The 23580-nt window shown below is 42.1% G+C and overlaps 1 protein-coding gene and 1 pseudogene across 1 annotated transcript in view; one reads left to right on the forward strand and one right to left on the reverse strand.

The window, feature by feature from the left end:
* Positions 1 to 23580, reverse strand: part of TRIM37 (tripartite motif containing 37) — a gene marked incomplete at its 3' end in the record, with an annotated part of 187900 nt that overhangs the window by 124996 nt on the left and 39324 nt on the right. The window contains exons 8-11 of the mRNA XM_085876555.1: positions 22474 to 22596; positions 22170 to 22293; positions 9435 to 9502; positions 7264 to 7388 (exon numbers count right to left, since the gene is read on the reverse strand). Coding sequence (XP_085732681.1) covers positions 7264 to 7388; positions 9435 to 9502; positions 22170 to 22293; positions 22474 to 22596 — 440 coding nt within the window. The remainder of the gene's footprint in view (positions 1 to 7263; positions 7389 to 9434; positions 9503 to 22169; positions 22294 to 22473; positions 22597 to 23580) is intronic.
* Positions 886 to 7107, forward strand: LOC147028509 (uncharacterized; annotated as a pseudogene).

Consider the following 23580-nt stretch of genomic DNA (forward strand, 5'->3'; position numbering starts at 1 on the left):
TTCCATTTGCCTACCCCTACCCCCTGAATTTGAAATACGTGCACTTTGTGTGTATTTGGTCCAAACAAAGAATAAATGCCTGGCTATAGCTAATACATTAATAGGATTAAGACAAATTATGATTTTAAATACCATAGCTATGTTTATTTGTTAATATAACATAGTCAGTTCAAACTTTAAAAAAATTATACTAATTCTGGATTTTTATTTTCAGGCATGGAGGGACCTGAACGGTGTGCCATCTGCAAACAGGATGGAGGAGGCCCATCAGCTTCAACTCTAACAGAAAAGGGGTGTTCAGCCATCAACCAGGCCAGCAGCGCAAGGAAAGACAGCATTCACACTGTACCTGGGGAAAGGATGCACAAAGACTGCCGGCGTATATACTGCAACCCACATCAGATAGCCAAGGATACCAGGAAAGAAGAGTCAAAGGCCAGTACAAGCAGTGATAGACATGTACTTAGGTCATCTGAGGAGGGGTTTTCTTTCAACACTGATTGCCTTTTCTGTGGTAGACCAGCCAAGTTTGGGAGGAAGCAGAAGATGCAGGATGTGCTTCAAGTAAAGAAAATTGAATTGAAGGACACGCTCCTGGCAATATGCCGCGAACGAGCCGATGTTTGGTCAGATGCTATGAAGGCACGGATTCTGCATGTGCATGACTTGCACGCAGCAGATGCAGTTTACCACCAGACATGCAGTGTTAACTTTCGCACAAATAAACAGATACCAATAGCTTAGATGATGGACACCAAAGAATCCAAGAGGACAAAGCTTGGATGGCCTCGCGGCGATGAGAAGACAGCAGCATTCTTGCAAGTGGCAAGATATCTGGAGGAAAATGATGATGAGCAGATCACCATCAATGATCTCATTGACCTCATGACACAGAAACTGGCGGGCATTAACCACGAAGCATACAGCTACACCCACATGAAGGCGAGACTGTGGGAACACTTTGGTGACAGGATATTCAAAACTGCGATCAACGGCAAGCTGAACGTGGTCACCTTCATGACAACAGCCAGGGCAGTGCTTCAGGAATATTACAACAACCAGCAGCAGGAAAAAGACACTTCTGAAGAGAAAATCAAGCTTGTACAGGCCGCTGCCAAACTAATCAAAGAAGACATTAAAACCATTGAAACATCCAATGAAGTCTACCCATGTGGTGATGACCTGCAATCGCAAGAGGCTGGCATTAAATACTTACCAGATACTCTGCTGGTACTGCTTGAAGGACTGTTTGTGGGAAAGAAAGATGGTGTTAAAGTGGCTTCAATTGCGCAAGCCAGAGTGCAGGCAACTAGACCCAGAGTCTTACTGGAACCACTGCAGGTTGGGTTGGGTGTGCAGCTATATCACCGCTTCGCATCACGAGTTCTGCTGTTCATATGAAGAGGTGCAACAGTTTGAACGAAATGCTGCTCAGTCACATGGAACAGACATCCCTAACCTGACAACAGAGTTTGTGCAGTATGCAGCTGACAATGTGGACCATAACATTCGCACACTGGATGGCCATGGCACATTCCATGGCATGGGGATGATTGCCACCGTCACCCCTGGAACCAGATCAGGCCGGCCAATACCCAGGGCTAAGGTGACGTCTCGTGATGTCACAATGGTTGGAAGGGTGCAGATACGGTACCACAAGGAAGAAAGTCACGGAATGACAGCAGTGACGTACCAGAAACTTGTCAACCTAAAAGCCCAGAACTGCTCTGAAAATCTTGATGTTCTGTGGAAGACATCCATCTTGTTTGGGTCCTCCAGACCTGCATGGTCAGGAATGACACAATTCATACACAAGGGTGACCACCCTGGCAAGGCGGCTATCATGTTTCTGTCCATGATAGACATGAACTCGAGTGACAGCACATGCATATACTCGAACCTGATGTTTGTCAGTGAACATGCACGACGCCATGTTCTCCAGTAATCCAGCACGAGGCCATGTCACTCCAGTAATCACCTTTGATCAGCCCCTCTGGTGGAAGGCCCTCATGATCATCAACTCGGAGCCTATGGGAAGTGATCTGAAAGGGATTGTCCTACGCTTGGGCGGCTTCCATGCAGAGATGAGTTTCCTCGGATGTATTGGACACCTGATGGTGTCATCCGGGCTTCAAGAACTGATGGAGTCGATATATGCCCCCAATGCAGTGATTCATATGTTTAGTGGCAAGGCTATTGCCCGCGCAGTTCGCGCACACCTAATTGTTGATGCAGCCCTCAATGCCTTGCTGTTGACAAATGTGCTCAATGCGCCTCTACCATGCCGACCTGAAACATCAGCCGGCAATGGGAATGAAGATCCGGACTTAGCCGAAGCAGCTGCAAGGCCGCTACATGACCAGTATACAGATCTTATCAATAATCCAGACTTCAACGAAGCTTGTACCCTCTATGAGAAGCTAATGGCTGGGACAATATCTGTGGAAGAAGTATGCAAGTCTGACGTCTTGAAACGAATCAAAGACCACCTTCAGAAACATGCCGAGTCTGCAAACATATCTTCTAGAACTTCAGCGCTCTGGGTTCAGTATATGGACATGCGAGACATTCTACGCAAATACATCCGGGCAGAGCGCACTGGGAACTGGGCACGACATCTACAGGCCATCCAGGAAATGCTGCCTTACCTGGCAGCCTCGGGCCACAACCTGTATGCCAAATCTGCAAGGGTGTATCTGCAGCAGATGTCCAACCTCAAAACTCAACATCTTGATGAGGGGTTCCATGTGGTTCGACGAAGTGATTGCCTGTGGGCAGGTCTTTCATCTGACCTGATCATCGAACAAGTTCTGATGAGAAGTTTGAAGACCAGCGGGGGGCTCACACGAGGGTGAGGAATGACAGAACAACAACGGATGGTATGGCTACTATCAATGCTTGCCTGTGCAGAAATAAACCAGGCAATGCAGGAGCTCACAGGTGTGAACTACAACACTGGAGAGCAGAAGAAGGACATGACCAAGGCAAGACAATCTCGTGACTGGAAGGACACACTATCAGCTCTTCAGTATTTACAGGAACGGAATCCATTCAGTAGTGATCCACGTCTGAGGAACATTGCCACCAGAGTTCATGCACACCCCACCGTCAACGTCGATACAGCACATGCTGTAGGAGACAAAATATTGAAATCTATGGATGGGAAAACACCTGCTGAGTACACATTTAAGAGGAAAGACCAAGTTGTCACCCTCGGCATGAAGTCATCTGTCAAGATTGAGGGAGAGCAAGTCCAGGTTGACCCACAACTCCTCTTCCAGAGACTGATCATCACTGTTGCACAGACAGCAGAAGAACTGGAGTCGGCCTTCAAATATGAACTGTGCAGCTATCCACCAGCCCTCTGATTCCTCTCTTCAGCTCCAAGAAGCACACAAGCCAGTCTTTGCTGATGCCATCTGGAATGTTCTTGGATCCGATGTCCCAGCCGATATCCCCAATGATGGGCAACAGTATGTTTTGGATGGCGGGGCACTTGTTCAACGCATTCCATGGTCTCGTGGATCTACATACAGAGACATATGCCACCAGTACACTGATTATGTAACGAAGAAGTACGGAGATGCCATAGTCGTGTTTGATGGTTATGAGAGTACCAACACGAAGGACATGACACACTAGAGACGGTCTAAAGGGAATACTGGCACTACTGTGACATTTACAGCTGACATGCGTCTCACAATGAAGAAGGAACAGTTTTTTGCCAAAAGGCAGAATAAACAACGATTCATGTTTATGTTGAGTGAAGAGCTTCAGAAGAAGAACTGCGAGACACACCATGCCTCGGGGGATGCCGATCTCCTGATTGTACTGAAGGCCGCGCAGTCTGCTACTGTCACCAACACTGTGTTAGTTGGTGATGACACAGACCTCCTCGTCCTCCTATGCTACCATGCAAGCTTAGAATCCCATGACCTCTTCTTTTGTCCTGAGCCAAAGAAGAACACGAAGAAGCCTCGCATCTGGAACATCAAGGCTACAAAGAAAATGATTGATACAGACATATGCAAGCACATACTGTTTCTACATGCAGTTCTTGGGTGCGACATGACATCTCGTCTTCATGGGATTGGAAAGGGAGCTTCCCTCAAAAAGTTCAAAGCAAACAACACATTCCGTGAGCAGGCCAAGGTTTTTGATACATATCCAGCTTCCGTATGTGGTGTGGCAAATGCAGGAGAAAAAAACATTGGTGATAATCAACAACGGAAAGTCAACTGACACCCTGGACACCCTCCGGTATCAGCTGGTGGGACACCCTGGAACAAGGTGGCTTCGAGCTCCTCTCACGTGCAACCACAGACGTTACCACCAACATCAGAAGCAGCAAAGTATCACAGCCTGCGCGTGTATCTGCAAGTCCAAGAATGGAAGGGATGTGCAGATGAACTTCTTCCGACAGACTGGGGTTGGCAGAAGTGTGAAGAGGGTTTTGTGCCACTTCAGACATCAATAGCTCCAGCTCCTGAAAAGATGTTACATGTCACTAGGTGCAAATGCCAGGCTGAATGTAGCACCATGAGATGCACATGCAAGAAGCACAACATTGAGTGCACTCCAGCTTGTGGAAACTGCAGGGGCTCTGGCTGCACAAACACTCCATGTGACAATGATGAGGATGATGACGACATTGTCAAGTTCTTGCTTTAATACGCTTGATTTTTATCAACATGTATAGTAAGTTTATAATGGATGTAGTTTCTGAGTTTAATGTGAATTTTCATTTCGAAACCTTCGTCAGGCAGATGTGATTGCCCCGAGTGGAATTGTGAATTTGTCATGTTTCAATGATTTACATAATTATATTGTATTGCCACAGACTTGATTTCATCTTGAGTCTTCAATGTTTCTTATTTTTTTTGGTCCAGGAGCCAAAATCAGTATCAGGTAATTTTTTTTTTTTTTCGGGACAAAAAATTGACATTTTTGGACAAAAGATCTATAATTTTTTATTTTACCCTCAATACATTTCACTTTTTTATAATTATTCTTGTATATCAATATCTTGTCCATGATTAGAAACAATTAGAATGCAGAAAAACATATTTACATATTAAAATATCAATCTTTACAATTTTCTCATTTTCCCCGAAGCCGGGTGGCGGCCATATTTGATTTCCATGATTTCAGGACTTTCCCACTGGATGATCCCTTAGGACTTTTTTCTGTCACTGAGGACATATCCAGGAATCAAAATCTGTTGAGTTTGCTTTTGTTGCAATTTGTGTGAGGTCATCAGACATTTTGCTTGTACTACAATGGGAAGCCAGAAACAACTACAGAGCATCTTTGGGGGGCGGGCCACCGACACGCCACCCGTCCAATGGGAGGCAGAGTTACCTCAGGACGGATCCCTCCTACCTAGCAAGAGGAGTTGAAGAATTGTCGGTGCGATCCGTCTGGGTCGTCTCGTCTGGTCTGCTGGCCATCTTCTGTCTTGGTGCTGGCTGGCGTCTGCCGCTTCGTCTTGGTTCCTTGGCGCTTGGTGCAAGGTTGTCCGTGTGGGTTCGAGTCCTACCCTGGTGGTTGGAGCGTCCGATCTTCCCAAGCCCTTCCACAAGAATCCTGAGCTCCACAAGGGCAGGTCGGCAAGCCGTGCGAACGCGGCCAGATACCAGCAGAACTCTGACCTCCAGCCTGTCTATCCCCTTGGCTGCGAGGATCGAAATAAAGACAATCCGGGTCCATTTTCTTTTGGTGTGTGTGTGTGTGCGTTTGTGGTGGCGCCATCCTACAAGAACAAATTGTACAAGTGTTGATTGCTCATTGTACATTGCATTTTATTCAGAATAAGTCTCCACTGTGTCTTATTATTGTAACTAAATATCTGTTAAATGTTCCAGTTTGTTGCCTGTCGTTTCTATCATTGACCCAGCATGGTTAGGGCTCGAGAATTAGTGAGGCCGTTCGTGCCGTACGTTGTCATTTGGACCGGCGCGACTCTGGTAATTCCCGCTCGGTTACGCCGGACCCGAGTTGGTAAATGCGACTCGGTTCGGACAGAGTCGGCCGAGGGTGTGGTTTCCCCAGTAGTTAGATGACGTGGGTACTTAGGTATATTGGAATTGGACAATTAACCCTACCCCACACCGTCGAAATATTGGCGTCCACGGTCCGCGAAGGGACCTGTGACCTTTGGAGTTATCCAAGGGTTACGACCTTTGATTCCAGGTGTTCGGTGGGAGACGGCCCTACTGCTCCGTCTAGCGGTCGTTCCTCGCCACCGACACCCGGCCCACAACAATATATATGGCTGCTGAACCACGTGACCGATGATGTCAACAATACAATTTAGCCATAGATGACCCTTAAAAATTTTCAAACTGATCGGATTAAGCGTTCAACGTGTGTAATTATGACGTCATAATGAAACCGTTTATGACATCATCACCCAAAAAAACAATCACACTTATTTACTATTGAAAGTACTTGACATGTGCCAAGTTTCACTTTTTTACATGGAGCAGTTTCAGAAATACAGAAATCCAAAGTTTTTCCTTTTTTCCAACATTGCTGCCACACCAGGTGACCTATGATGTAATAATTATCATTACAACATTCTTTACAAGTTTTACAACATTCTTTCTTTTATCATTACAACATTCTTTACAACATTCTTTAAAGTTCCATGAGATAAAGTACAAGTAGTCGTGGTGATGCTGAAATTGTGTGTCAATCAGAAAAGTGGTTGCAGAGAAAACAGAAAAAGTTAGTACAGACGGACATACGTATGTACAACCCAAAAACAATGTCTGTGGCAATATCGTCAACGGAGGTATAAAAAGCTTATGGAGTAAAGTTGCTATGGTGTGGAGCACTTGAAAATGTTTAAACATGAAAACATCACAACTTAGTCCTTGACACAAACTTTACAAAATGAAGACAGATACCTTGAGCTCTGGGAGGATTTGGTTCTGCGTTCTGATAGCCACAAAAGGACATTACTACCAACTTTGTTGATGTGAGTTTTTTTTCCCCATCAGTTTTAGCAAAGTATCAGGTTACATTTCTCCATCTAACACTGTCTTTGAGAATGTTTTGTGTTACCCATTAGCCACTTTAAAGTTCCATGAGATAACACCTTGATGGAGAAGGCAGATGTTGATGGCAAGAGCAATAAATCAGAGAATTTCACCTTATAACAAGAGGCAGCAGAGAGAATGGTACACACACCAGGAGAATACAAGAAACTCAAAGGATACAAGAAAGAAAAGGGTTGCATAAAAGTGGAATGTGATGTACCTTGTGAAATCTGGTGGAACAGGAGCTGTCACAAATGATGCCATGGGCTTACGGTGCACCTGCTGAAACATCTGCAAGATCTCATTGCTCTTGGCGATCAATTCACTCTTACTACAGGAACGCAGCTGCCGAAAAGCAGAGTGGAGGAAGCAAAGTTGTTGCATCACTACAAGTCACCTTGATATGTTAGACATCCACAGTAAATGCCAAGACATTTCTAAATTTAACAACCGTCCCCACATGTGGAATACTGAAGAAAACTTAACCTTAACCACAGGCATGACGTTGGCTAAATAGTTAAGGTGCTTGGCTTAAGATCCTCGGGTCTTGTGTTCAAGCCCGTGAGGTCGTTGAATTAACACCAGGTAGGGTTGACTATGCCTGGTGTTGGCTTAATGGTTAGGGTGGTGGGCTTGGGATCGTAGAATCCTGAGTTCAAATCCCACTCGGCTGTTTAATTAATACCAGGTGGGGTCGACTCTGCCTGTCATCCTTCCAAGGTCGGCAAAATGAGGGCCAGCTTGCTGGTATCCTGTGTCGGAGTGGCGACCTGTCCAGGATTGTGACCAATAGCCAAGGAGATTGCTCAGGCAGCACCAATGCTCTGCACAGAGTGTGGTCCCAATGGATGGATGGGTTGACTCGGCCTGTCATCCTTCTGAGGTCGGCAAAACGAGTACCAGTGTGCTGGTAACAGGGGCATTGCATCAGCGGCATAGCCGTGTCCCCAGGGAATGATGCAGCTAAGCAGCCACAGACTGAGTACGGATAAATAAATGTTTTTTTAAAAGGCTCCGCACTGGTATGATTTGCCAGAGGACCTGTGTTCGATTCCCGATCTGGGCCCATAATTTTTCCACATATTTATAATTTTGTACCTTAGAAAACATTATATATATATATATATATATATATATATATATATATATATATATATATATATATATATATATATATATATATATATATATATATATATATATATATATATATATATATATATATATATATATATATATATATATATATATATATATATATGATTTTAATTGCTTGGTTTTTCTCTTGTTTGCCTGTACTTGTCAAGCTGTGAATTCAGAAGCCTCGGTTTTTTGCAAACGCAGCTGCTCTTGCAAAATGCATAAGATGTTATCTCCTCATGTCTCTGTAAGGCTACTCCGTGGGGTTTCGTTTTCGCAACAGAATGTAGAGTTTTGTAAAAATTGAACAGCAATTATTTAATATTTGAATGTTGTTTGCATTCTGTATCAATTTAAACTTAAATTAGTATGTTTATGGCTTATTGAAGCAGCGGGTTCTTATTAGAAGCTACTTGGAATGTGAGAACATGTAGGGAAATTATTCACAACATTTTCTGCACTCTTAAAGCAATTTGGACCTCTTGCTGAAACATTTTAAGTTGTAACCTGTCTGGTAAAATGAAGACATTCTGCCCATGTCACAACATTGATTGTACCCATATAATGTGCTGTAATTAAGAGGATCCCATCAGGGTTATTCATTTTCTTTGTGTTCTATAAATTGACGATGATTAATTGAATTGACTCGAACTATTTAGTTGCATGATTAAATAGCTTTTATATTCTGGTTTACTTTGTATTTAAAAAAACAAATACATTTTAGCTCCTTTCAGCATCTGTTTTTTGTAAATGGCTTAAGAAAGTGCTGAAGTGGTCATTAACTACTCACAAACAGCTGTGCATTTAATCATTGGATCTTGAGAAAGATGTTTGTGCTTTTGAATTTTGCCGAGTTCATCCTCCATAAGCATTTTTGCTCAAATCGTCCAATTCCATCATTGTTTGCTTGAATGTATAAAAAGGGACAGTTGTTGGGCACTTAGTTAGAGAGGATTCCACCGTTGTTTGAGTGCCTCCCTCCATACGTATGCTTCATGTGATTCAACTCTGTTCAATAAAATTGTTAAAAGAACCTGCGAGTAAGTTTTCTTCAAAATATTGATACAGCACCAGTATTGCATAAATTAATGTACCATATATCATTTCCTCCCATAAAATATTGGGAAATGCTGCCATGGAAATCCAACATCATGATCAATGCACTTTGAGAATTGGAACAAAATGTGCCGATCGGTTTTGCCAACAAAAATCTAAGCAGGTCATGTGAGGTGAAGGAATGGTGCCTCTTACCTGATGCTCAACTTCCTGTAAAAGAGTCTCCAGAAGTTCTGTTTCTTGTGTCAAGGAATGTTTCTGACCTATAAACACGAATGTGTAACGATAGTCATTTTATGATAAGCAAGGTCACACAAGCCTTGCCATGCTATAGAAGTTACATTAAGAACCACTGTGACCGAACTGATTAAAGTGGAAGATGTGACTGTACTTTTAAAACATTTTTCTATTTATACAACGATAAAATCTAGACTAATAAATGTGTGTGCGAGAGCGAGAGAGACAGAGCGAGAGAGACAGAGCGAGAGAGACAGAGCGAGAGAGACAGAGCGAGAGAGACAGAGCGAGAGAGAGAGCGAGAGAGAGAGAGCGAGAGAGAGAGAGCGAGAGAGACACTTATTTTGGTGAGGCTTCTCCCACTGATTTGTCATATTTTGGTGAAAAAAATCCACTTTCCTGTTTCTTATATATTTATTTGATTATGTATTTGTGGTAACCATCTTACATACTATGAAAATGATGCAACTAAACAAAATAAAAGGTAAAGCAGGGCAGCCCCCAGCTGAACTAGCCTCCCTGGGGATTAACTCTCCTCAGAGGATTTATGTTGCTCGACAAGGGAGTGCTGTAGTTAACTCGGATATACTGGCTGTAGGAGGTGGCCATTATGGTTTCGCCAATGGGGAATACTTATCCGAATGCAAAGTGCGTAAATGTGGGATTTGCAATTGCAAAACTTGTCCTATATTTGCCACAAACAATATAATTAATTGTACAGTATCGGCTGGATCTTACAAATTGAAAGAAACCAAAGAATGAATTACATGTAAAACCTCAAACATAGCTTACTTATTGACTTGTAGCAAATGTGCAACGCAATATGTTGGTGAAACAATGCAGGGATGTAATGTCAAAATGAATGCACACAGGAGCTGCATGAGAAACCCAGATAAAACTGCTGGTTGTCCACTACTCACTCATCACTTTACACATAAGATACTGTTAAAATGCGAGCTTCGGTATTCAGGTTGTAGAAAAGATAAGCGGCAATGGCCGAAAAATGGATGGGATGGAAGATAAAACATCACACAATTAAGTAAGTGGAGATAACTTTTCTGCATTAAAGAATTAACAAATGCTTACCCTTATGGACTAAATGAAATAATTAATGATACGTACATACAACATAATGGCCAAAACATAATAAGCTTTGTTTTTAACACATCACCATGAGACTCTCCGAGACACAGAGTACATAATTATGGACGTAAATGTCTAGTTAAACACACCACACCAAATCGTAAATGGGTGGTTAGATCTTCACAAATCTAATATCTGTAGATTACTTAACAGCAGTAAAATTAAGATAAATACTAAAAAAAAAAAAAAAAAAAAAAAAAAAAAAAAAAAAAAAACAACTGAAAGAGGTTTGGCAAATCGGTAACAGATTAATGAAAGAGGATGATCAAAAGGACCTCCCAATTTAACACATGGAAGCAAATCTGGATCTGATTGACCATCGAATGTGTAAAGAGAAATCTAAAGTTGTTAATCATAGAAAATAAAATGACATCATCAAAATCATGTTTGATAACAAAGTAGTGGAAATGATCAATATAGAGAAAATACTACAACAGAACGAAGTATGGGATAAACTTCCAGAAAGAATACAACAGAGAGCCATCAAGCAAGAGTTGTGTACACTTTATGAAATGCAATGAGGGGGTGTGGGGGAATCTTCAACTATAAGAAAAATGTGCAATCTATCGACGTAGAGGAATGGTTAAATAACACACATCATTGTAATTGTGAACATTTCATATTAAAAGATCCACATCATAAACACATCACAGGTGATCTCAGAATAGTAAAAGATCGTAAATTACGTGCATTACTTAAAAAAGGACCAAATTATGGCGAAAATAAAAAGGATTAACTGGAATAAGGCAATGGAACTTACAATAATAGGACTGACAGAATGGATGAGAGAACAAACTGATAAACACAAAGTTCCAAACACACAAATGGCTTTATGGTTGGAGGAAGTAGAGAAACATTTTAAAAGGGGCATTGTTGATTTGAAAAGAAAAGTTCGCATCAATAATCCCAAAGTAATTTTAAACAATCTAAGAGAGAGACAAGACAGTATTTAAAACAGCTTCAAACACAATATGTTGTTGCTCCAATTGACAACAAAAACAATAATATTGCATTTGTATACAAAACATATGACATTCAAACACTTTTGGAAGAATTTGGCTTACAGACTGGACTCTCAAAGACCTACAAAACAAGTAACTGTAATAAAATAATACACTTGATACAACACCATATAAATCACTCCAAATCGAGAAGACTGTTCCAGATAAACACCATAAATTACCATTCATTTAATGGATCCCAAAAATTCACAAAAACCCTTGCAAGAGGTTCATCATCACAAGTAGAGAATGCAGTTTTAAATCATTGTCAGGCAGTATTGCAGGGCTGATTAAACTAAATATAAATGCTGAAAAAAAACTACCATGAAAAGGTGAGATTTTATTCTGGATCATTGATAATTCCAAACCTGTAATCGACAGTATCCACAACATTAATAAGAGGTGTAAGGCTAAATGTCTATCAACTTATGATTTTTCTACATTATACACAAACATGTAATCGCATTGGACAGAGTCGTAGATAAAGCATTTGTAGGAGGTAATATTAAAGTATACATTAAAGTCGAACAAAAAAGAGCAAACTGGTCGATAAAGGAAAATCAATATTCATGTAGTTATTCAAAAAATAAACTTAAAGAAAGTATTTCATTTCTCCTAAACAACAATTTTCTTTACATTTGGCAACAAGTTACTCCAGCAGACAGTGGGGATACCCCTTTCTTTGCAAATTTATTCCTGCACAAGTACGAGTGTTTGGGTCCAGAACATGTGCAGGAAGAAACTAACAATTGCACGAAAGTGTGGAAACATCTTTCGATTCATTAATGATTTACTGGCATTTAATGATGGATTTGTATTTTATCAGCTTCATGAATATATATATATATATATATATATATATATATATATATATATATATATATATATATATATATATATATATATATATATATATATATATGTGGTGAATTGAGGTGAATTGAGGGACATGACGCGGGATCACATGTTGTGCGTCTCGCGTATAAGGGGAGGTCTCCGCGGCACGGGGGATTGTCCCCGGGGCATTGCCATTTACATCGGCTGTTCACTTGATGCTCGTTGACTGAAGGTGCTCATTGACTGGTGAGAATGGAGATTATATCGAACTCCGTGCTTACGCGGATTTAGTCTGCAATGATTAATCGCACATGTATACGTTACTGCTTATGTACTCCTCGCTGAACCTGTATTCCCCGGTGTGCCCGCAGAAGCGGCTCCAATCAAATGGAATAAAGCCTAAACTCTGAAGGTTCTTCTCTCGCTCTCATTTCAATATATATATATATATATATATATATATATATATATATATATATATATATATATATATATATATATATATATATATATATATATATATATATATATATATATATCCAAAATAACTTGAATGAAATAAGGAAAACCAAACTCGCACTTCAGTTTATTTTTTGGAATTACAAATTGACATCAATCTATCTATAATTCCAGCAATCTCTGTGTGTCTGTGTGTGTGTCTCTGACTGCTGTTTCTCGACAACCACTGGTCCGATCTAATTGAAACTTGCCAGGTATATTGCTGAGGACCTGAGTATGTGCCTTTTCAAGGTTTGATATTAATTGGACAAGTGGTTCCTGAGTATGTGCCTTTTCAAGGTTTGATATTAATCGGACAAGTGGTTCCCAAGTTATGGCCATTTATTTTCCAAACCAATGACAGGACACATTGCTGCGTAGGCGTGGCTGATGGGGAAAGGGAGCCTTAGTTACCAATGACAGGACACGTTGCTTGGCGTTTTGCACTCACAGTATCTATCTTCTATCTATCTATAATTCCAGCAATCTCTGTTTGTTTGCCTTTCAAAACGTTTGAAATTAATCAGCCAAGTGGTTCCCAAGTTAGAACGCGTTCCCCATTACGGGTTACAACGTACGGACTTCCGGATAGTGATGACTTACTGTATTCTAATAATTTCTCAATTTCTTATGCGCATTTATAGATAAACACAATGCCCCAATCCAGTCGTCGTTTACGAGAGTGAAGGAACGGACTGTGTGGTTGTTGTTTCTGGCACGTGGTTTGAAAGTTGTTTTTTTTGCACGTACGGCCACGCACGTACAGGCACATGAGAGCGAAGGAACGGCTTGTGTGGTTGTTGTTTCCGGCACGCGGTTTGAAAGTTTTTATCTATTTTTTATTTTTGCACGTACGGCCACGCATGTACAGGCATGCACGTACGGGCACGCGAGAGCGAAGGAACGGCCTGTGCTGTTTCTGGCACGCGGTTTGAAAGTTTTTTTTATTCCTATTTTATTTTGCACATACGGCCACACACGTATGTGCACGCACTAGTAACAATAAATTTCACACCAAATTATTTGATAAATGAGATGCTTTTCCCTTCTACATTGAACAAATGCCTTTCATAAATGGCAATATTCCTCAGAAGTTGTGGAAAATAAAATAAAATAATAATGATAAGAGTTAAAACTATGCCAGAGAGATTTAATAAAATAATGTTTCAATATTTTGGGAAGGAGATTTGTCTAATTGAACCTTGAATTCGGGCAACAGCTGCAAAGTTAGTTTGTATAAACACGAGTCTCATTAACTGTCTTCTCATTGTATTTCATAGTTATATCATATTTAGATTGTAAAACAGGTGTCTCATCGGCCTGCCGAGGCTATGGACTTGTCATTGTGTTGCAAAGCTATACCACATCTGTTTAAACTTTAAACAGATGCTCCACTGGCATTCTGAGGTCATGCTTATCTGGCCTATGTAAATGAAAGTTTCTCTGTGCACGAATGCCCTGAAGCAAGGCACACATTCCTTCACTGCTTTATCTTGTTACTCACATGTTTTATTATGCATAGAATTGTTTTACTCTTTACTTTGAAAGACTTGTTTTATAGAGCTTTCTTATAGTTTGGTATTGATTAACCAGTACCCTTTGAAGCTTTGACCCCTCCCTATTTCCAATCATATAAAAGACCATGTGTCCTGGCTCAGAGTCAGAGATCTGCTTGTACACTCGAGACAAGCCTTTCTCTCCACACATGTGTTTATACAATAAATGATATATTCGATTATAAAGTCTTTTCTCTTTTTTGTAAAATTTCCACCACAAAGTTATTCGATGGTACAGTTGCAGGCAAGATACTTGGGACTGTGAAAGCAACCACACAGGACACTGAACTTGTCAATAGATTAAAACAGCTAGTCAGATGTATGGTAACACAGGGAGCAACAGTTAGCAGATTAACATTTTCTTTAAGATCACAAAACAACACCAAACAGAATGAGTGAAATAAACACAAAAAGTAAAAATATTATGAATGAGATATTTATACAAATACAGTGTTAAAATAAAGAATCGTGGCCAAACATGTTGGCACCCTTGCACTGTTTTTGAAAAGAACTCACAATTTTCTCTAAAAATAAGTTGAAATAAAATCAACAAAAGTATTTGATCTCCACAATTCTTTATTTCACTGTTAATATTGTTGTGGTTCACGAAATTCGCAAACCACCATTCAGGTCCCTTAGGTGAGATATCTCTGTAAGTATATGTGTAGTTAGGCCCAAACCCGTTGTTTAGAGGGAATAAATGTCATTCATTCGGGCTGCGACCCCTCTAGATAGCCGTTTTTCTTTTACTATCTTTATTTTGGACCAGCCGCCATTACTACCACCACCAACCACGTCTCAACAGCCATCACACAACAACCACCAACCACAACGCCGCTTCACAACAACAGCCACGACCTTTACCGTCACAACTCGCCACCATCGCATCACCACCATTCTTGCGCCACTTGTGGGCACCGATACTGGACTCGTGCAGGGCGCGCACCGAGCAGCGTGTTCAGAAACATCACAGACTTTCCGAAGAAAACGGATCAAAAACGACTCACGCCCACTTCTGTTCCGTCCTATCGGTGAGCGTGGGGCGATTTGGCCCCGCCTCCAGGGCGTTGGAGTGTGGTCGCTATATGCAAATTCATGGATCAAAAAGCATTCACGCCCACTTTTCCTCGGTCCAATGGGGAGCCAGTTAGAGGTGAAGGGTCGGAGGTAAAGGGTCAAAGGTGAAGGGGCGAAGCCACGGGGCATATAAGGGGCCGCGTTCGTCAGTCGAGTTGGGTTGGGAGTTCGCGGAGCCAGTGAAGAGTTGGGACGAGTCAAGAGAGGAGACTGAGAGGGCGATCGGACGAAGCTGTGGAGAGGCGGCGGCGGCGAAGGCGGTTGAGGGGGTGCTCGCGTCGGATTCGGGGAACTGCGGAGGGAGAGGCCGGCGGCGCGACCGAGGTCGTGGTGGAGACGCTCGTCGCGGGACCCGAGACAGGGAGACATCCTCCTTTCCCCCGAGCATCAACAACCCCCTCCTGTTTCCCCCCGCGCTGAGATAGTGCGACAAGGGGGCCTCTTTCCCACCCCCTACCAGACACTGTCCGCGAGGCCCGCGGAGTTGGGGCGCCACCGCCACTTTGCGTCTCATCACCAGACGGGTAGGCCCGACGCGGTCTCGGCCCCAGGCCCGCCTACCCCCCTCATCCTTGAGGGTGGTCCTTTTCTTTTGCTTTGGGTATATGTGTTGTCGGCGCCGTCTGTGAAGTAAAATTGTATAAGTGTTGCCGTGTGCTCGGTAGTCGGATAGCTCTGCATTGTCTTCTTCTTTTATATTTGCTTTTTGTGTAATATTGTGTGTTTCTTCTCCTTTTACATTTGCTTTTGGTGTAATTGTATATGTGTGCTTTCCGTGTGCCATCGCGAAATAAATGTGAATTATGTTGAACTGTTTTCCCGTTTCGCTTCGTCTTTTCTTTCATTGAATCTCCATCTTGCTTCACGTAAAGGGTTGGTAGTGGGCTGAATACGCCCGATAATTAATCGAACCATCGAGGCCGACGATAACACCGCTCGGTTATCCCGATAGTACGGAACGGGTCGCTTAAAGTGGCCCATGTCCGAAGTCGACCTGCGGCGAGGTGCGATCGCCCGGTCTACTCTCCGTGTGGGTACTTAGGTAGGTCGAATTTGGCGAGCAACCCTATCCCACGCGGGGGGCCGATTGGCACGATCGTGGTGAGGCCGAAAGGTCCACCCGTGACTGGTTCCCGGCGTTAGTCCGAGAGGGTCACGACTGGATTGTCCGTCCGGTGGGCGACGTGCCGCGATTCGAGTTACGTGGCCGTTCGCACGCCGGCGGGCGCGAATCCGCAACAATATTACAGAACCTTTGTTTTTGATTCACAACTTAATTTATCCTTGCAAATCAGAAAATAAAAAGAAATGGCATTGACAAAATTATTGACACCTGAGACTTAATATTTGGTCGCACATCCTTTGGACAAAAGAACTGCAGTCAAGCACTTCCTATAGCCATGAATTGGCTTCCTTCACCTCTCGACTGGTATTTTGGCCCAATCCTCTTGTGCAAACCGCTCCAGTTCTCCCAGATTTGAAGGGTGCCTTTTCCCAACTGCTGTTTTCAGATCTCTTCACAGGTGTCCAATGGGATTTAGATCTGGATTCATTGCTGGCCACTTCAGAATGGTCCAGTATTTTGTCTTGAACCATTCCTGGGTGATTTTTGAAGTGTGTTTGGGGTCATTGCCCTACTGCAAGACCCATGACCTAAGACAGAGACCCAGCTTTCTGACACTGGGTTGAACATTGCACTACAAAGTGCCTTGGTAATCTCCTGATTTAATGATGCCATGCACACATTCAAGACTCCCAGTGCCAGAGGCAACACAGCAACCCCAAAACATCATTGAACCTCCATATTTGACTGTAGTGAAGCTGTTCTTTTCTTTGAAGGCTTAATTTTGTTTTCTGTAAACATAGAGATGTGCTTTACCAAAAAGCTCCAATTTGGTCTCATCTCTCCATAGGACATTCTCACAGAAGGATTTTGGCTTGATCAGGTGTGTCTGGCAAACTCCAGTCAGGCTTTCATATATATATATATATATATATATATATATATATATATATATATATATATATATATATATATATATATATATATATATATATATATATATATCTCTCTTTCTCAGCAGTAGGGTCCTCCTGGGTCTCCTACCATAGAACCCCCTTTCATTGAGTTGGCGATGGATAGTGTGAGTTGAAACTGTCAAATCTTGTGTATGAAGGTCAACTTGAATCTGTTTGGCAGTTGATCGATGTGCTTCTTTCACCATTCGAACAATCCTTCGCTGCAATCCTTGATCATGTTCTCTCTTGCGGCCATGTCCAGGGAGGTTGGCTGCAGTGCCATCGGCCTAAAACTTCCTGATAACATTGCGCACGATGGACACAGGAGCATCAAGATCTCTGGAGATGGACTTGTAGCCTTGAGATTGTCCAAGCTTGGCTACAATCTTGTGTCTGACCTCCTCAGACAATTCTCTGGTTTTCTTTCTTTTCTCCATGCTCATTGCCATTCAGACAGTGACATTCAACCAGTTTGAATAGAGAAAATTAATCATTCTGCTGTTTTGTGAGCAATTTATATATTGCAGGCACCTGCAACTCACGATAGGTGAGTTCAATTCCAAAGTAAAGGAGAATCACCTGCTTGAAATCCAGTAATTTCGAACAACTTCTAAAAGGCACCAATAATATCGTCCAGGCCATTATAGGATTTCGATGCGGAATAAGGTAAGATTTAGTAATTTTTTCACCTTTTTTTGCTTTGTTCTACTGCAAACTAAAGAAATACATGCGTGGATACCAAAATATTTTTTAATTTCAACAATAATCTGGAAGAAATTGTGCATTATTTGAAAAAAGTGCAAGGATGTGCCAATATTTTTGGCCACGACAGTACATGGAAACCATTTAAACCCATTTCAGTGGTTGCTAAGAAACAAGAAAGCAGATAAAAAGCCATTTAGAAACCGTTTGAATATTTGAGGAACAGTTTGAGCCAGTGGTGAGTGGAGTGGTCACGTTTGTTGGTGGATAGGTTATATTTAAGGTAAGATGTGCATGATTTAATGTATTATCATATAATAGAATGTGTGATGGGAGTTGCAACGATGTGATAATACATTAAATCCTCTAACGAGTAGAGTCTGTTTCGTGATGTTGCATTGAAGGTTTGACTGACTGCCTGGACGCAACTGAGGTTGTGGATCTACTGATGTAGGTAATATACTGATGTGGATCCATGACCAGGTTGTGGATCCGCCGTTTGGAGAGGTTCTGGGCTGAAAGTATCGAAACCTTGAGGAAGAATGGTGTCCAGCCGATGATCCATGCAGCAGAAAACCATTCATTTGCTTACAGATCAATGTTCTTACTTTAGGTAAGGGAACTATGTTTTGAGGTTAACATTATTTACAGAAATCCTTTAAATTATATTATATTTCAGGAATAGCCAATACTGTACAATAGTGTGTGTGGTGTGTGGGTTGTTGTGTGTTGTTGTTGTGTGTTGTTGTTGTGTGTTGTTGTTGTGTGTTGTTGTTGTGTGTTGTTGTTGTGTGTTGTTGTTGTGTGTGTTGTTGTGTGTGTTGTTGTGTGTGTTGTTGTGTGTGTTGTTGTTGTGTTGTTTTGTGTGTGTTGTTGTGTGTGTTGTTGTTGTTGTGTGTGTGTGTGTTGTTGATGTGTGAGTTGTGTGTGAGTTGTGTGTGAGTTGTGTGTGAGTTGTGTGTGGAGTTGTGTGTGGGTTGTGTGTGTGGGGTGTGTGTGGGTTGTGTGTGGGTTGTGTGTGGGTTGTGTGTGTGGGTTGTGTGTGGGTTGTGTGTGTGTAGGTTGTGTGTGTGTAGGTGTTGTGTGTGTAGGTGTCGTGTGTGTAGGTGTTGTGTGTGTGTGTGGGTTGTGTGTGTGTGGATTGTGTGTGTAGGTTGTGTGTTTGTATGTGTTGTGTGTGTGTGGGTTGTGTGTGTGTTTGTGTGTGTGTTTGTGTGTGTTGTGTGTGTGTGTGTTGTGTGTGTGTGTGTTGCGTGTGTGTTGTGTGTGGTGTGTGTGTGTGTGTGCTGTGTGTGTGTTCTGTGTGTTGTGTGTGTGTGTGTGTGTTGTGTGTGTGTGTGTGTGTGTGTTGTGGTGTGTTGTGTGTGTGTGTGTTGTGTGTGTGTTGTGTGTGTGTTGTGTGTGTGTGGTGTGTGTGTTGAGTGTGTGGTGTGTGTGTGTTGTGTGTGTGTTGTGTGTGTGTAGTGTGTGTGTGTTGTGTGTGTTGTGTGTGTGTGTAGTGTGTTTTGTGTGTGTGTGTTGTGTGTGTGTGTTGTGTGTGTTGTGTATGTGTTGTGTGTGTGTTGTGTGTGTTGTGTGTGTGTTGTGTTGTGTTGTGTGTTGTGTGTGTGTGTTGTGTGTGTGTTGTGTGTGTGTCTTTCATAACTCCAAAACCATGAAACCCAGCAGTCCCAAACTTTGCATGCATGAAAACTTGTTGTTTGGGTTAATTAAAAAAAAACCCTTTTGAAGATAATTAACAGCCTTCTTTAATCATATCCTTTATCAAGGCACATCCTTGGTCACCTCACTCTCCCTTGCTGAGGTCTTAATTTGTCATTTTGTTTGGCCTGCTCAACAATCACTTGATTTGGAACAGGCTGCAATGATCTATTAATGATAATGCGCTCAAAATGTTTTTGTTTTTTCTCCACTTTCCTCACCGATATCACAGATTGCCTCATCGACAAACATCACTTTAGAAAGTGCAGTAGTTTTCAAATTCGGAACTTGGAGCGATTTCATGCATTATACGATGCGATTTTCAACTATTTACTTTCACGGACTAAAGTATAGAATCAAAATATAATTTGAGTTTGGAGGGTCAGATTACATGGACTAAGTGTCAAAATCTGGAGTGAAATTTGAAAATTTAAACAAATTAGCGATTTGTATAACAAAGTGTATTTATTTAAGCAAAGCATTAAACTTAACTTTTTCTGCTGTTCAGACGATTATATTGAGTGAGGAAAAGATTAAGGAATGTGCAGAAAGTGGTGTTTTGTTTATTGCGGGCATGTGCCCTCACCAATCAGCTTGCTATTGCTTGCCAAGCCAGCCATTCCTCATCAACCATTTCATTGGAGTGCTTTCTTGAGTGCTTTAGCCACTTGCCAAGTGCCCTACAGCTGGTAACGATACAGTTCATGTCCCGATCGGGATGTACAGTGGGCAGCTTCTACAAAGTAGGGATACATAGACAGCACACATGGACATGGTACAAATGGGTAGATTTGGATCTGTGAAGGGACTTTCCACAGGTTGTGTGGATGCCTGCATGCTTGGTTGGTTACGGGCACAGTGGTGGCAAATTTTCAACCTGTATCATATGATGATCGGTGGTGGAGGTTTTAACTTTTAACCTCAGCAGAATATGCACGATCACATTTTCCTTTGTCCTCACCCGTGACTGTTTCTAAAGCAATTGCTTATATTATATGAATCAGGTGTGCTTTAGAAATGTAGTGTGGTTTCTCTTTACGAGTCTCAAAGCAAAATACATTGAATAACACCCAATTTCTGAGCAGTTTGCCATATTAACACGTTTTCTAAATTACCGAGCCAAATTTTTTCCACCCGTCACACGACGCTTGGTAGCTATTTATAAAGAATAATGTTTATGCACATCTCCTTGAAATGTCTATAATGCAAAGTTGTTTTTTTAAAATTTGCTTGTTGAAATGCCCCCGAAACAAGGGTGAAAGCGACTCAAGGTTTTTGGGTTGTATGCAGTACGTGCTGTAGTCAGTAATCACAATGACTCCAACCAGCTCATTACCAAAAAATTGCCGATATCAGCCAAGCACTAATATATAGAGTGTGTGTGTGTGTGTGTGTGTGTGTGTGTGTGTGTGTGTGTGTGTGTGTGTGTGTGTGTGTGTGTGTGTGTGTGTGTGTGTGTGTGTGTGTGTGTGTGTGTGTGTATTGTTCAAAAAGCACAACATTTTCTCTCTGCCAATTCCCCTACCCCTTCCCCCGTGGCCCATCCCCCCTCTCTCTCTAACATCCTTGCTCCACCCCCTCCTAATACAGTGCAGAAACCTTCTCCCACACATCTATATATCTCTCTCTCCCTTCCCCCTATCCCCCCCCCCCCCCAGATGGAACCAGATGTTGGTCGTGTCTGGGTAGCGCTCAACTCCGGATGGTGTTTGTCTCTGGATGTGACATATCCTGGCAGTATTTAAAGTATGACTGGTAGAAAATGGACCAGACATTATTTTGTTTCCATATTCATTGTTATTCTATGCAGAATAGTTTTGATGAAACGGTATGAATCGTAATTAACGCTCCACCGCACGTCTACCTTCCCTTCCCTTTCCCTCCCTTCCTTCTCTCTCCCCCTCCTCCTCCTCACCCACCCTCCCCCTCCCTTCCCCCCCTGCCCACTCTTAGTCTTCCCATCAGCAAAGCGATAGGTGGTGTTTGCTTGTAGTTAAAAGTTATCCAAGATAAACCACACCGATTGATGATCGCTCCAAGAGATGGAATTATCGGCAATAACATCATTTGTATGAAAAACTGGCATTAAAGAGTTCCCACTAAATCCTGACTGAATTAACATTGAGTTATAAAGTTTAGCACGTGTACGATTGCCTCACCCATTAGGGTGAGGAGTTTGCTCTTGAGCTGGGAGTCAAGGCGTGCAATCATGAGCTCCACAGCACTGCGGATCTCACGCACACGTTCGTCTTTGGCTTCACGTACACATTCCACGTTCTTTTCCTACACAGCAAGAACTTGTTCCAATCAACGTAAAGCTAACAAAACTGTTGTGTCAAGAAATATTGTGAACCCACAATGCACACTTATAATTGCAATCAAGATTTGATGCCTCAAAATCACAACAACACCAAAGTCCTTGCATTGCTACAAATTATGTAGCAAGAACACCAATGCACATACCACTTCTTGCACGAGACTAATGAGTTCCATCAGGCGCCGCCGTAACTTTACCACCTCCTCGTTGACCTGCGACACATGCTGTTCATATATCTCCGACAAGGGTTTGAACGTGTGCCCTCCGTGCTGAAACACACCAACACATGTAGATCAGTGATGGGCACATTGAATACCTAAGGCCGTCTGGTAAATGGTGTCCTGAGCAGGAAACAAAAGGTCTCAAAAAGGTAACCATCCATGAGTATGCTCAAGTCACTCAGACGGGCTAAAAAAATAGGTTGGATTGCGATTGCCCCTTCTTTAAAGAGGCCAATGAGGAATGAGTGTCTTTTGCTTTGCAAGCGCCTAAAGAAGTGGCATGCCAAGACCAAAATGCTGCATACATTCATGGAGATTGCCAATCATTATAGTTTCTGCCCTACCTTCAAAAAGAAAAGAAAAGAAGAGTAAGGAAGAAAAGACCATTAAATAACCATCTTCTCCCTTTCTCACTCCCTTCTCCTCTCATATAGAGGAATCATCAAAGAGCTCAGTTGTGACCTTCCTCTACTGGAGAAATTTCAATGCACATTCATTAGTGGAAACTCTGTTGGAATTCAGTGCCACACTATCTTGTCATGGTTAACATTTTGCATTTTCTCAAGCACCGTACACCAGGTGACTGGTATGGTATGTATGGTGGACTTGTCAAGCAGAGTTTGGAACTTTTACATTTTCCCATTTCGAATGGAGGTTCATGGTAGAGTAAGCAACAGTTTGGAGAGTGACATGACAAAGGGGGAAAATAATGATACGTGTGTGTGGGGGAGGGGGGGAGGTTGAAGAAGGGGAAGGGGAAGTTAGCAGAGACACCAAGTGGGAATACAACAGTGTTTGGCTGCCACCTTGAAGCAATGAAGGGAAATGCAGTGTATTGAACCGACACAGGAAGATGAAAATGAGTGGGAGATCAAAGGAGTGGAGGTGAGCACGAAACCTTTACTTCAGAAGGTTAATGAGGAGGTGTATACTGTTGTGGTGAAAATCAGAGATTCTTAATTTTGTTGTGTCACCTTGCTTTGATCAAGTAGAATGGTTTATCATGTAATTGAACTTAGAATTTAGAAAATG

Source organism: Eptatretus burgeri, chromosome 4, assembly GCF_056783735.1.
Source record: "Eptatretus burgeri isolate ZD-2024b chromosome 4, Ebu_testis_v1, whole genome shotgun sequence".
In the NCBI taxonomy this organism is placed as follows: domain Eukaryota; kingdom Metazoa; phylum Chordata; class Myxini; order Myxiniformes; family Myxinidae; genus Eptatretus; species Eptatretus burgeri.